Below are 13,257 nucleotides of genomic sequence, written 5' to 3' on the forward strand. Positions count from 1 at the left end.
TATGTGTGCACTATGTATGCTGTATGTTGTGGGTAAATTGTTTGGTGTTGTGGGTAAATTGTTTGAAGGATTTCTTAGAGATGCTATTGTAGAATATCTTAATGATAATAACTGTCTAACTCCATATCAACATGGATTCATGAGGGATCGCTCCTGCCAAACAAACCTGATCGCCTTCTACGAGGAGGTGAGCTCACAGCTGGACCGGGGAGAGTCAGTGGATGTTGTAGACCTGGACTTCTCCAAAGCGTTTGATACCGTGCCACACAAAAGGTTGGTATATAAAATGAGAATGCTTGGTCTGGGGGATAATGTGTGCAAGTGGGTAAATAGCTGGCTGAGTGATAGAAAGCAGAGGGTGGTTATCAATGGAGTAAGCTCAGGGGGTGTCAGGGTTACTAGCGGGGTGCCTCAAGGGTCAGTCTTGGGCCCTATATTATTTAATATATTTATTAATGATCTAGTGGAAGGGTTGCATAGTAAAATAGCAATATTTGCAGATGATACTAAACTTTGTAAAGTAGTTAATACAGATGAGGATAGGGCACAGCTACAGGAGGATTTAGATAAATTGGGGAGTTGGGCCAAAAAATGGCAAATGGGGTTCAATGCCGATAAATGTAAGGTCATGCACATGGGAAAGAAAAACAGCAGTCACCCATACATATTAAATGGGAAACCGTTGGGGAAATCTGACATGGAGAAGGACCTGGGCGTCTTGGTTAATAGCAAATTAAATTGGAGTGCCCAGTGTCAGGCAGCAGCTGCGAAGGCAAATAGAGTCATGGCATGCATCAGAAGAGGAATAGGGGCATATGATGAGAACATTGTTCTTCCTCTGTATAAAGCGCTGGTAAAGCCGCACTGGTGCTCAGGAAAGACATATTGGAGCTAGAGAGGGTACAAAGGAGGGCGACTAAGGTAATAAAGGGAATGGAGGGACTAGAATACCCAGAGAGGTTGTCATAATTAGGCCTATTTACGTTGGAAAAGAGAAGGCTTAGGGGAGACCTCATAAACATGTATAAATACATCAGGGGGCAGTACAGAGATCTCTCCCATGACCTGTTTATACCAAGGATGGTGACAAAGATGAGGGGGCACACTATGCGTCTGGAGGAAAGGAGGTTCCTGCACCAGCATAGAAGGGGATTCTTTACGGTCAGAGCCGTGAGACTCTGGAACTCTCTGGGAGAGGAAGTGGTGATGTCCAACTCACTTAATGAGTTCAAGAGAGGCCTGGACGCCTTTCTTGAGAACAATAAAATGACATCTTATGCTTAGTTAATTAATCCAGGGATTTAATCTGACTGCCAGATTGGTGTCGGGAAGTGAATTTTTCCTCAATGATGTAAATTGGCCTATACCGCATGGTATAGGAATAGCGGAATAGCTGCAGTGCACAAGAAATAGGCTGAACTGGATGGACGCTTGTCTTTTTTCGGCCTTATAAACTATGTAACTATGTAACTATGTGTGCACTGTGTATGCTGTAAGGCTGCTGTATGTGTGCACTATGTATGCTGTAAGGCTGCTGTATGTGTGCACTGTGTATGCTGTAAGGCTGCTGTATGTGTGCACTATGTATGCTGTAAGGCTGCTGTATGTGTGCACTATGTATGCTGTAAGGCTGCTGTATGTGTGCACTATGTATGCAGTATGTGTGCACTATGTATGCTGCAAGGCTGCTGTACGTGTGCACTATGTATGCTGTAAGGCTGCTGTATGTGTGCACTATGTATGCTGTATGTGTGCACTGTGTATGCTGTATGTGTGCACTATGTATGCTGTAAGGCTGCTGTATGTGTGCACTGTGTGTGCTGTAAGGCTGATGTATGTGTGCACTGTGTATGCTGTATGTGTGCACTATGTGTACTGTAAGGCTGCTGTATGTGTGCTCCATGTATGCAGTATGTGTGCACTATGTGTGCTGTAAGGCTGCTGTGTGTGTGCACCATGTATGCTGTATGTGTGCACTATGTGTACTGAAATGCTGCTGTATGTGTGCACCATGTATGCAGTATGTGTGCACTATGTGTGCTGTAAGGCTGCTGTGTGTGTGCACTGTGTATGCTGTATGTGTGCACTATGTGTACTGAAATGCTGCTGTATGTGTGCACCATGTATGCAGTATGTGTGCACTATGTGTGCTGTAAGGCTGCTGTATGTGTGCACCATGTATGCTGTATGTGTGCACTATGTGTACTGTAAGGCTGCTGTATGTGTGCTCCATGTATGCAGTATGTGTGCACTATGTGTGCTGTAAGGCTGCTGTATGTGTGCTCCATGTATGCAGTATGTGTGCGCTATGTGTACTGTAAGGCTGCTGTATGTGTGCACTGTGTATGCTGTATGTGTGCACTATGTATGCTGTAAGGCTGCTGTATGTGTGCACTGTGTATGCTGTAAGGCTGCTGTATGTGTGCACCATGTATGCAGTATGTGTGCACTCTGTGTGCTGTAAGGCTGCTGTATGTGTGCACCATGTATGCTGTATGTGTGCACTATGTGTACTGTAAGGCTGCTGTATGTGTGCTCCATGTATGCTGTATGTGTGCACTATGTGTGCTGTAAGGCTGCTGTATGTGTGCACCATGTATGCTGTATGTGTGCACTATGTGTACTGTAAGGCTGCTGTATGTGTGCTCCATGTATGCAGTATGTGTGCACTATGTGTGCTGTAAGGCTGCTGTATGTGTGCACCATGTATGCTGTATGTGTGCACTATGTGTACTGTAAGGCTGCTGTATGTGTGCTCCATGTATGCTGTATGTGTGCACTATGTATGCTGTAAGGCTGCTGTATGTGTGCACTGTGTATGCTGTAAGGCTGCTGTATGTGTGCACCATGTATGCAGTATGTGTGCACTATGTGTGCTGTAAGGCTGCTGTATGTGTGCACTATGTATGCTGTATGTGTGCACTATGTGTACTGTAAGGCTGCTGTATGTGTGCACTGTGTATGCTGTATGTGTGCACTATGTGTGCTGTAAGGCTGCTGTATGTGTGCACTATGTATGCTGTATGTGTGCACTATGTGTGCTGTAAGACTGCTGTATGTGTGCACTGTGTATGCTGTATGTGTGCACTATGTATGCTGTAAGGCTGCTGTATGTGTGCACTGTGTATGCTGTATGTGTGCACTATGTATGCTGTAAGGCTGCTGTATGTGTGCACTGTGTATGCTGTAAGGCTGCTGTATGTGTGCACTGTGTATACTGTATGTGTGCACTATGTATGCTGTATGTGTGCACTATGTATGCTGTAAGGCTGCTGTATGTGTGCACTGTGTATACTGTATGTGTGCACTATGTATGCTGTATGTGTGCACTATGTATGCTGTAAGGCTGCTGTATGTGTGCACTATGTATGCTGTATGTGTGCACTATGTGTGCTGTAAGACTGCTGTATGTGTGCACTGTGTATGCTGTATGTGTGCACTATGTATGCTGTAAGGCTGCTGTATGTGTGCACTGTGTATACTGTATGTGTGCACTATGTATGCTGTAAGGCTGCTGTATGTGTGCACTGTGTATGCTATATGTGTGCACTATGTATGCTGTAAGGCTGCTGTATGTGTGCACTGTGTATGCTGTATGTGTGCACTATGTATGCTGTAAGGCTGCTGTATGTGTGCTCCATGTATGCAGTATGTGTGCACTATGTGTACTGTAAGGCTGCTGTATGTGTGCACTGTGTATGCTGTATGTGTGCACTATGTATGCTGTAAGGCTGCTGTATGTGTGCACTGTGTATGCTGTATGTGTGCACTATGTATGCTGTAAGGCTGCTGTATGTGTGCACTGTGTATGCTGTATGTGTGCACTATGTGTGCTCTAAGGCTGCAGTATGTGTGTATTATGGAGCAATGGTGGATATGATAACCAGAGTCTACATTAATGTTGAACACAAGACCCTCACCCTCCACAGTGTGATCGGCCTCCTGGAAACCTTTCTCAATGTTCCCGTTTTCTATCTTCTTAATAGGCAGGAAAAATGACTGCTGGTGAATAGCATCCTGAGGACAGGTACAAAAAGATTGTAACTAAGACGGAGTCACACGCAGAACCAGGCAGGTCGGGACTTCCGGGTTCTGGTGTGCTAACAGAACCGGCCATAGAAGATATCTGGACTTCACGTCCATGTACCTGGATGGTAATAATGGGCTTCAGGTCCTCGTACACAATCTGCACAGCTTTGGCGGCACGTTGGGCATGCTCCTGAGTGTCTGCAACGATGGCTCCAATAATGTGTCCGACACAAGTCACCTGCGAGGCAAGACCAGAAATATTCACACCCAGGGCTGGCCTCAGCGCCGGCATTCACGGGCATATGCCATTGGCGAAGCATAAGTAGGCTATTGGCCATAAATCCATAGGGTAAGTCCATAAAAAGACAGATCTTAAAGAGGCACCACAGCTTTTCTCCATTCATTGTGCACTGGAATTTACCGCATTGTCCTCTGTTATCAGCCAATTCTTCTAGCTACAATAGCTACTGCTAATGTCAGGTCGTTTGGATTCCTGACTTACCGTCTCCTCTGCAAATATCTGCTCGTCCTGTCTGATCCCGGTAATGTTGCTTCCTGGGATATCTTTTGCAGAAAGGAAACGGACGAATCCCGGTGAAGCCTCGGCCCCGGATTTATCAATTAATCTGTAGAGAAGGGCATGCAAAACCAAGGGGTCTCGTCAATATAGGACCCTCAGTGCATATATTTTTTGACAGTCCTGATTTTTCATGACTGTCTCACGCAGTTTTTATACAAACGAGGAGCGTGAGTGCTCATTTGTATTAGAAGGGGCATTGCATGCAGTGTGGGGGCAACACGTAAAGGTTAGGTATGGCAAAGGACGGTTCCCTGGGGTCTTCATCAGGAGAAGAGAGGGGGCTACCTTTTTACCCAATGATCTGCACCCCAAAACCCATCCGCTTACATGATCTTAGCGTGAGCCTTGGTGCTGGTTATTAACCCTAAATACAGCTCATTTTCATAATGGGGTATATCGTCGCAGTATACGGCTTCTCCTGTAGCTTGCTTCATGGCAGACAAGTGCATGATGGGTCGGCCGACAAAGTCTTCGGGGTCCTGACCGACCGGAACTTCCTGTGAAGCAAATAAAAAGATGTCTTCTATCTCAGCGCAATGTAATACATCGCTGTTTACCCTGCCATCTACCATTTATATTCTGCTCATTGTTCTCTATTTTCGGGGTGTCCACCCCTCAAGCTTTGCCTTACTTGAGGCATTAAAAAGGAAAGTGTGTGGACTTTTGCTTCTCCTTTCTCTGCAGCGTCCAGTGCAGACTCGAAAGAGCTCAGGAGCTGTGTCATACAGCTGGCATCTGCCTGTAACAGCAGCGACCGGAGCTAGCATTGATTGCTGCTGTTTAGCCATTTAAATGCTGCTGTCAATCACTGAGAGTGGCATTTAAATGGACTGGTTGTCGACGCGTGCCTTCACTGGCTCCAATTGCCCCCCACCGGACATAATTGTAGGGGCCCAATTGATCATTATTACAACCGGGGTCTTCTGGGGACCCTCATCGCTGCCATCTTGGCCTTACATAAGAGAATGTTGATTACACTATATACTAAAATACTGATATATTGGAGTATATACTGTAGAAAAAAATGAGATCAATTGCAGGTTCAAGTCCCCTAAAAGTAAAAAAAAGTTTGCAAGCATGGATACTTATATTTTCTAAGTTTAAAAAAAAAAAATGAAAAAATAAATAAACAAAGATATTTGGCATCAAGGGGTCCAAAGAAGTCTGATATATCAAAATATAAAATTAATTAACTCATAAAGCAAACATCATGTAGAGGGAAAAAAATTCTAAGTGCCAAAATAGCTTTTTTTCTGTTTCCAGGTCTCTAAAAAATGCAATAAAAAGCGATCAAATACAAGTAAAAGGTCTCAATAAAAATGACAGCTCACAACAACAACAAAAAAAACAAGCATCCCCGAAAAAATAAAATCATCAGTTTCAGAAAATGTCGACACAAATCGATTTTTTTTTCCCCCTTTAGATACTTTTTTTTTCACTTAAATTTGAAAAAGGACTATACTCGTCCCACAAAAACATAATCTCTCAGAAGGCTATGTTAACAGAAAAATAAAAATATAAAAATTAAAAACGAGGAGGAGATCAGACTAATTCCCCCAGTAGGAAACCACGTAGTGAATAAAATTGATAAAGATGAGAAATGGGGCAGATTCTGTTCCATTATCCTGTGCATTGTACAGATTGTTGTAATGCTGCCACCCAGTGGACATATTAGCAATAACATTTTTCAGTTTTTTTCTGTCTTTTTCCCATTTATATTAAAAATGTTGATTTTTTTTTTTTTTTTTTTTTTATTTTTTAAAAAAGGAAAATTTTTTAGCCAAGTTGAGTGCGGAAGTAAATACCTGAAACAGCTGTACGCCGGAGGTCGGCGGCTTGTGAAACAGTTCAGTGGCGCTCTCATATTCTGGGACGACCGTCTCATGGAAATTATTCTTAAGGAATGGTAATAAAAAAAAAAATAAAAAAAGTACATTTAAAAAATAACCGAGTATGACGTATAATCCTGAAACTTTGTACTCCCATTTATAATCATTTTCAAGATCTCCGCTTGCTGCCGGTCACTACATATATTCATTCTCATATTCTTAAAACTGACCTGACTTCTCACACAGCAGAAGGTTTGTTACAATGTATCAAAATAGGGAGTCTAGCAGAGCTCTAGGCCCCATCGCTCTCCTCTTATCTCAGCGATACATTGTAACAAAGTCAGGAGGGATTATTAACCTCTAATTGTAAAAAAGTAATGTTTTCTTCTACTGCCAGCAAGCAGAGATGTTGGAAATTCAGAGAAATTACTTGGGATGGTCATCATTCCCTAATTTCATAGAGTCTTGTTCCCTCACCTACTTGTAAAATTTACAGCTACCTGTTGCCACCACTAGGGGGCAATCTGTGTACGCTTTCATTCATTTTAATAGGCGCTACATAGTATTGCATACAGATTGCCCCCCTGGAGGCAGTGTTAGGTATTTCAGCTTTTTACAAACAAATTTAATTAGGGAACTGTAAAAAAAAAAAAAAAGGACAGACCCCTGGAATTCCATCATTAATACCAAGAAATGAATCAGAATCATTCATACTATTACTAATACTATTACTAAGCAAGATTTTATATGGTTACTTAGTGTCCCTTTAAATTCCTAATTTGGTAGATGATCACTATATAAATAATTTCCTAACGTTGATAAAACATTACAGACCAAAATAAGATCCCAGATGATCCCAAGAGGAAGTTCTTACATTATCATCTAAATCCGTTGCCAGTTTCTTAAGAACCGTGAGATAAAACTTAAAGAAGAAGCTGGTAGTCAAAATCTGCCGAAATTCGACCATTCCCCCAGGTGCGCTGGGTGACAGCGACATCTCTGTGGCTAGAAGTCTGCAGGCGTCTTGTAGTAAGTGGTCGTTCCATTCTCTATGTGGAGAGAAAAAAAGGGGAAACAATGGGGTACAAACAGCAGATGGCACCTATAGATTAGTAATGTGCTGACATCTAGTGGGCAATCCTGAAAACTACAACGCCTCATGTTTTTACGATCATTTCTGCGACGACATTAGAAATATCTTAAAAATAAAAGAACTTGAAAATCTAAAATTTTACAGTCTTTGACAATTTTCCTACTGCCCATTTTTTTCTGATGTGTTTTAAAAATTCACTTAAAGATACAGAGCCCCTATGACAGATATCCACATTGAAAAGAAAAACATTTTTACATAAAACGTGAAACTTTTCCAAGGACTTTCAAGTTATCTGGTTATAATTTGGGGTCACTTTCTGTCTTATACTGCAGTTGCATCCAGAACTGCAATCAGATTTTATTTGTTTGATCTTTTATTTTTTTTAATGCAGCTTTGGGTGTGACTAGAGTAGAAGATAAGCTATGTGATGAATGATCAATTTTAAGCCATTTTCCACTTAAAGATATCCACAGTGAATGCAACATAAAATCTTGAATAACTTTTCCAGGGACTTTATATTTTCTAGTAATAAATGCTGGGTTACTTTATGTCTTATACACTAGTTACATCCAGAGCTGCAATCAGATTTTTTTCTTTGCACTTGGTGGTCAATTTACATGCATTTGGCATCCAGGAACGTCGTATAAGTTACCAGCATACATCACTTTTTGATTACCAGATTTTGAATGCAGCTTTGGGTCTGACTAGAGTAGAAGATAAGCCAACTTATGTATGAGCAACTATTAGCTATTTTGCACTTAAAGATACAGCGCCCCTATAAAATATGTCTGCAATGAAGAACATTCTTGCATGGAATCTTGAGTAACTTTTGCAGGGTCTTTAAGTCATCTAGTAATAATTGTAGCATGCTTCCTGTCTCATACTCCAGTTACATCCAGAGCAGCAATCAGAATTTTTTTCTCTTTAATTTTTGAAAGAGATGGGGGGGTGGTTAGTACATGCACATAGGCCATCATCTGGGTTTCCAAAATGCACTGCTCTCTAGTTTCCAGATTTTGAATGCAGCTTTGGGTGTGACTAGAGGATAAGCTGAGTCACATAAGAACAACTGGATCACCACATCAGGCATTACCTCCCAGCTAATGCTGAACATGTGTCCTTTGCCATGATGGTGATGGGGGCCATTCCTCCATAGCTCAGCTGGATTTTCTCCACCCGGTGACTGTCAGGCTGGAAAACAACCTTCATCCCGCTGGTGACGATGGCGATATCGTCCTCCCGCCGTGACGCTTGTTTGTAGGCAGAGAAATATTCCCACTGTCACATCAAGAAAGAGTTAACTGTCCCTTATTCCATGTCAATAAAGTATCTAAGTTCCACAATCAAGAGTTTGTCACCAGCTGCTGCACTCTGCATAGGCAACAACTGAGATGACAAAGCTCTCAGTGTCACTGAGCTTTGTTATCTCAGTCACTGTCTATGCAGAGCGCAGCAGAGGATAGCAAACTCATCTCACCCAGTGCACTGTGCATGGGCAACAACTGAGATCACAAATTTTCTCATTGTGACTGAGTTTGTTATCTCAGTCACTGTCTATGCAGAGCGCAGCAGAGGATAGCAAACTCATCTCACCCAGTGCACTGTGCATGGGCAATAACTGAGATTACAAAGCTCTCAGTGTGACTAAGTTATCTGTGTTATCCCAGTCACTGCCTATGCAGAGCGCAGCAGAGGATAACAAACTCATCTCACCCAGTGCACTGTGCATGGGCAACAACTGAGATCACAAATTTTCTCATTGTGACTGAGTTTGTTATCTCAGTCACTGTCTATGCAGAGCGCAGCAGAGGATAGCAAACTCATCTCACCCAGTGCACTGTGCATGGGCAATAACTGAGATTACAAAGCTCTCAGTGTGACTAAGTTATCTGTGTTATCTCAGTCACTGTCTATGCAGAGTGCAGCAGAGGATAGCAAACTCATCTCACCCAGTGCACTGTGCATGGGCAATAACTGAGATCACAAAGCTCTCAGTGTGACTAAGTGAGCTTTGTTATCTCAGTCACTGTCTATGCAGAGCGCAGCAGAGGATAACAAACTCATCTCACCCAGTGCACTGTGCATGGGCAATAACTGAGATGACAAAGCTCTCAATGTGACTAAGTGAGTTTGTTATCTCAGTCACTGTCTATGCAGAGCGCAGCAGAGGATAGCAAACTCATCTCACCCAGTGCACTGTGCACGGGCAATAACTGAGATTACAGAGCTCTCAGTGTGACTAAGTGAGCTTTGTTATTTCGGTCATTGTCTATGCAGAGCGCAGCAGAGGATAGCAAACTCATCTCACCCAGTGCACAGTCTGCACAGGCGGTAACAGTAGTGAATCCTGTGCCCTGCACTGCAGCTCCCCGCCTCACCTCTCATGTAGTTTTGGGAGAGGATAGACATGGACCTGCTGGAGGTGCTGTCCCACATTTAAAACAAAAATATCCCTTGTAAAAAAAAAAACACTAACATTATAACGAATGTAAACTTTTTACATAGTTTATCAGAGCCATTTTAGGGTTAGGGTTAGAAATTGGGTTAGGAATAGTGTTAAGGCTAGAATTAGGGATAGGGTTTGGTTTAGGGTAATATAACAGTTACATAAAAAATAAAACACAAATATTTAAAAAAATTCTATAACAATGAATACATTTTTATTTTTTTATATTTACGTTGGATTTCAGCCAAAAAACAGAAACAAAATGAGGGTTAAAAGGGGCGTCTATATGATACAATCACAGGAGAACCTTCTTAACATACCACACACGTTCTGGGAGGGGAAGGGGCCCAATACTGGACCGGAGGAAGCGACTGTGGACAGGTTAGAGGTGTAGAATACTTGCCTGGCTCCGGGGGGCCGCAGCCCACACTACTACCACTGTATCCAGTCTAAGAGATCCTCAGTGATACCATCAGTCTGATGTAATAATTATCAGGGTGGGAAGCTGAGATATGAGACGCTGCTTGCATTTGTATTGACCTTAAAATATATTTGCTTTTCTAATGTCTGATTGTGTTGTTCTTCTGTTATTCCTCCTGGAAATGTATAAATCACTTTAATCAGTCCCTACACTATCCAATCAGTACTGACTATGTACAGTACAGACCAAAAGTTTGGACACACCTTCTGATTTAAAGATTTTTCTGTATTTTCATGACTTTGAAAATTGTACATTCACACTGAAGGCATCAAAACTATGAATTAACACATGTGGAATTATATACTTAACAAAAAAGTGTGAAACAACTGAAAATATGTCTTATATTCTAGGTTCTTCAAAGTAGCCACCTTTTGCTTTGATGACTGCTTTGCACACTCTTGGCATTCTCTTGATGAGCTTCAAGAGGTAGTCACCGGAAATGGTCTTCACTTCACAGGTGTGCCCTGTCAGGTTTAGTAAGTGGGATTTCTTGTCTTATAAATGGGGTTGGGACCATCACTTGTGTTGTGCAGAAGTCTGGTGGATACACAGCTGATAGTCCTACTGAAAAGACTGTTAGAATTTGTATTATGGCAAGAAAAAAGCAGCCAAGTAAAGAAAAACGAGTGGCCATTTTTACTTTAAGAAATGAAGGTCAGTCAGTCCGAAAAAATTGGGCAAACTTTGAAAGTGTCCCCAAGTGCAGTTGCAAAAACCATCAAGCGCTACAAAGAAACTGGCTCACATGAGGACCGCACCAGGAAAGGAAGACCAAGAGTTACCTCTGCTTCTGAGGATAAGTTTATCCGAGTCACCAGCCTCAGAAATCGCAGGTTAACAGCAGCTCAGATTAGAGACCAGGTCAATGCCACACAGAGTTCTAGCAGCAGACACATCTCTTCAACAACTGTTAAGAGGAGACTTTGTGCAGCAGGCCTTCATGGTAAAATAGCTGCTAGGAAACCACTGCTAAGGACAGGCAACAAGCAGAAGAGACTTGTTTGGGCTAAAGAACACAAGGAATGGACATTAGACCAGTGGAAATCTGTGCTTTGGTCTGATGAGTCCAAATTTGAGATCTTTGGCTCCAACCACCGTGTCTTTGTGCGACGCAGAAAAGGTGAACGGATGGACTCTACATGCCTGGTTCCCACCGTGAAGCATGGAGGAGGAGGTGTGATGGTGTGGGGGTGCTTTGCTGGTAACGCTATTGGGGATTTATTCAAAATTGAAGGCATACTGAACCAGCATGGCTACCACAGCATCTTGCAGCGGCATGCTATTCCATCCGGTTTGTGTTTAGTTGGACCATCATTTCTTTTTGAACAGGACAATGACCCCAAACACACCTCCAGGCTGTGTAAGGGCTATTTGACCAAGAGTGAGAGTGATGGGGTGCTACGCCAGATGACCTGGCCTCCACAGTCACCAGACCTGAACCCAATCGAGATGGTTTGGGGTGAGCTGGACCGCAGAGTGAAGGCAAAAGGGCCAACAAGTGCTAAGCATCTCTGGGAACTCCTTCAAGATTGTTGGAAGACCATTTCCGATGACTACCTCTTGAAGCTTATCAAGAGAATGCCAAGAGTGTGCAAAGCAGTCATCAAAGCAAAAGGTGGCTACTTTGAAGAACCTAGAATATAAGACATATTTTCAGTTGTGTCACATGTTTTTGTTAAGTATATAATTCCACATGTGTTAATTCATAGTTTTGATGCCTTCAGTGTGAATGTACAATTTTCATAGTCAGGAAAATACAGAAAAATCTTTAAATGAGAAGGTGTGTCCAAACTTTTGGTCTGTACTGTATAGACGCAAGTGACAAGGAGAATGGTACCTCCCAGGTGTCCGTTTAGTCATACATTTCCAGTAGGGATAACAGAGGAATGACACAATGTAAGTAGAGAAAAGATACATGCATTTACTAAAGCAAACACTTTACAGTAGTTTTCCATAAACTTTACATAAAGGCTAAATTCACATTAACCACCTTGTCGGAGAAGGGAATCTCGACAGACAGGAGAATTTCTTGTGGCTTTAAGATGGTTTTCCTGTATCCAGTGAAGAAGTTCCCGTCCATCTGCACAGTCCGCTCATTCTCTGTAATATGATTTGTGGACGGTCAGTTAATGCTGGACGCATCTGATCAGACAGAAACTATTAAAGGGGCTGTGTCATAAAGATACGTTATCGCCTATCGCTGGGACCCGCCCTGATTGGCAGAAGGGGAACGTTTCTCCCCGCTTTTCCCATTATAAACAGTAGTAGTAGCACTGAGTGCGTATTCCCAAGGGGGGCGTTCCAATCTCTGCTGAAAAAAACCGAGCGCAGCTCTTGGTAGCCAGAAAGGGAATGAATGGACGGTCAGCCATTACCTAATGGAGCTGATGGAGATCGGGCAAACGCACACAGCCCGACTGCAATTTACATATTGCTTCATTCAGGCGTGCATCCAAAGATCTCCATAATAAGAAAACATGCTGGGAGCTCCCCTAGTGGTGACTGCAGACAGGATCTTATCATGTATCTCTGTATACAGGGAGCTCCCCCTAGTGGTGGCTGCAGACAGGATCTTATCATGTATCTCTGTATACAGGGAGCTCCCCCTAGTGGTGGCTGCAGACAGAATATCATCATGTATCTCTGTATACAGGGAGCTCCCCCTAGAGGTGGTTGCAGACAGAATCTTATCATGTATCTCTGTATACAGGGAGCTCCCCCTAGTGGTGGCTGCAGACAAAATCTTATCATGTATGTCTATATACTGAGAGCTCCCCCTAGTGGTGGCTGCAGGCAGAG

General features: G+C 42.7%; 1 protein-coding gene across 5 annotated transcripts in view; it reads right to left on the reverse strand.

The window, feature by feature from the left end:
• Positions 1-13,257, reverse strand: part of XDH (xanthine dehydrogenase) — a 196,153-nt gene that overhangs the window by 63,387 nt on the left and 119,509 nt on the right. For all 5 annotated transcript variants that reach the window (XM_073671820.1, XM_073671821.1, XM_073671823.1 and 2 more), the window contains 8 exons: positions 12,449-12,558; positions 8,625-8,809; positions 7,313-7,487; positions 6,415-6,504; positions 4,937-5,106; positions 4,532-4,655; positions 4,148-4,267; positions 3,921-4,017 (listed from right to left, as the gene is read on the reverse strand). In XM_073671820.1, the coding sequence (XP_073527921.1) occupies positions 3,921-4,017; positions 4,148-4,267; positions 4,532-4,655; positions 4,937-5,106; positions 6,415-6,504; positions 7,313-7,487; positions 8,625-8,809; positions 12,449-12,558 (1,071 nt within the window). The remainder of the gene's footprint in view (positions 1-3,920; positions 4,018-4,147; positions 4,268-4,531; positions 4,656-4,936; positions 5,107-6,414; positions 6,505-7,312; positions 7,488-8,624; positions 8,810-12,448; positions 12,559-13,257) is intronic.

This window comes from Phyllobates terribilis, unplaced genomic scaffold (genome assembly GCF_046119375.1).
Source record: "Phyllobates terribilis strain yellow unplaced genomic scaffold, ASM4611937v1 Scaffold_3__8_contigs__length_932513732, whole genome shotgun sequence".
Taxonomy (NCBI): domain Eukaryota; kingdom Metazoa; phylum Chordata; class Amphibia; order Anura; family Dendrobatidae; genus Phyllobates; species Phyllobates terribilis.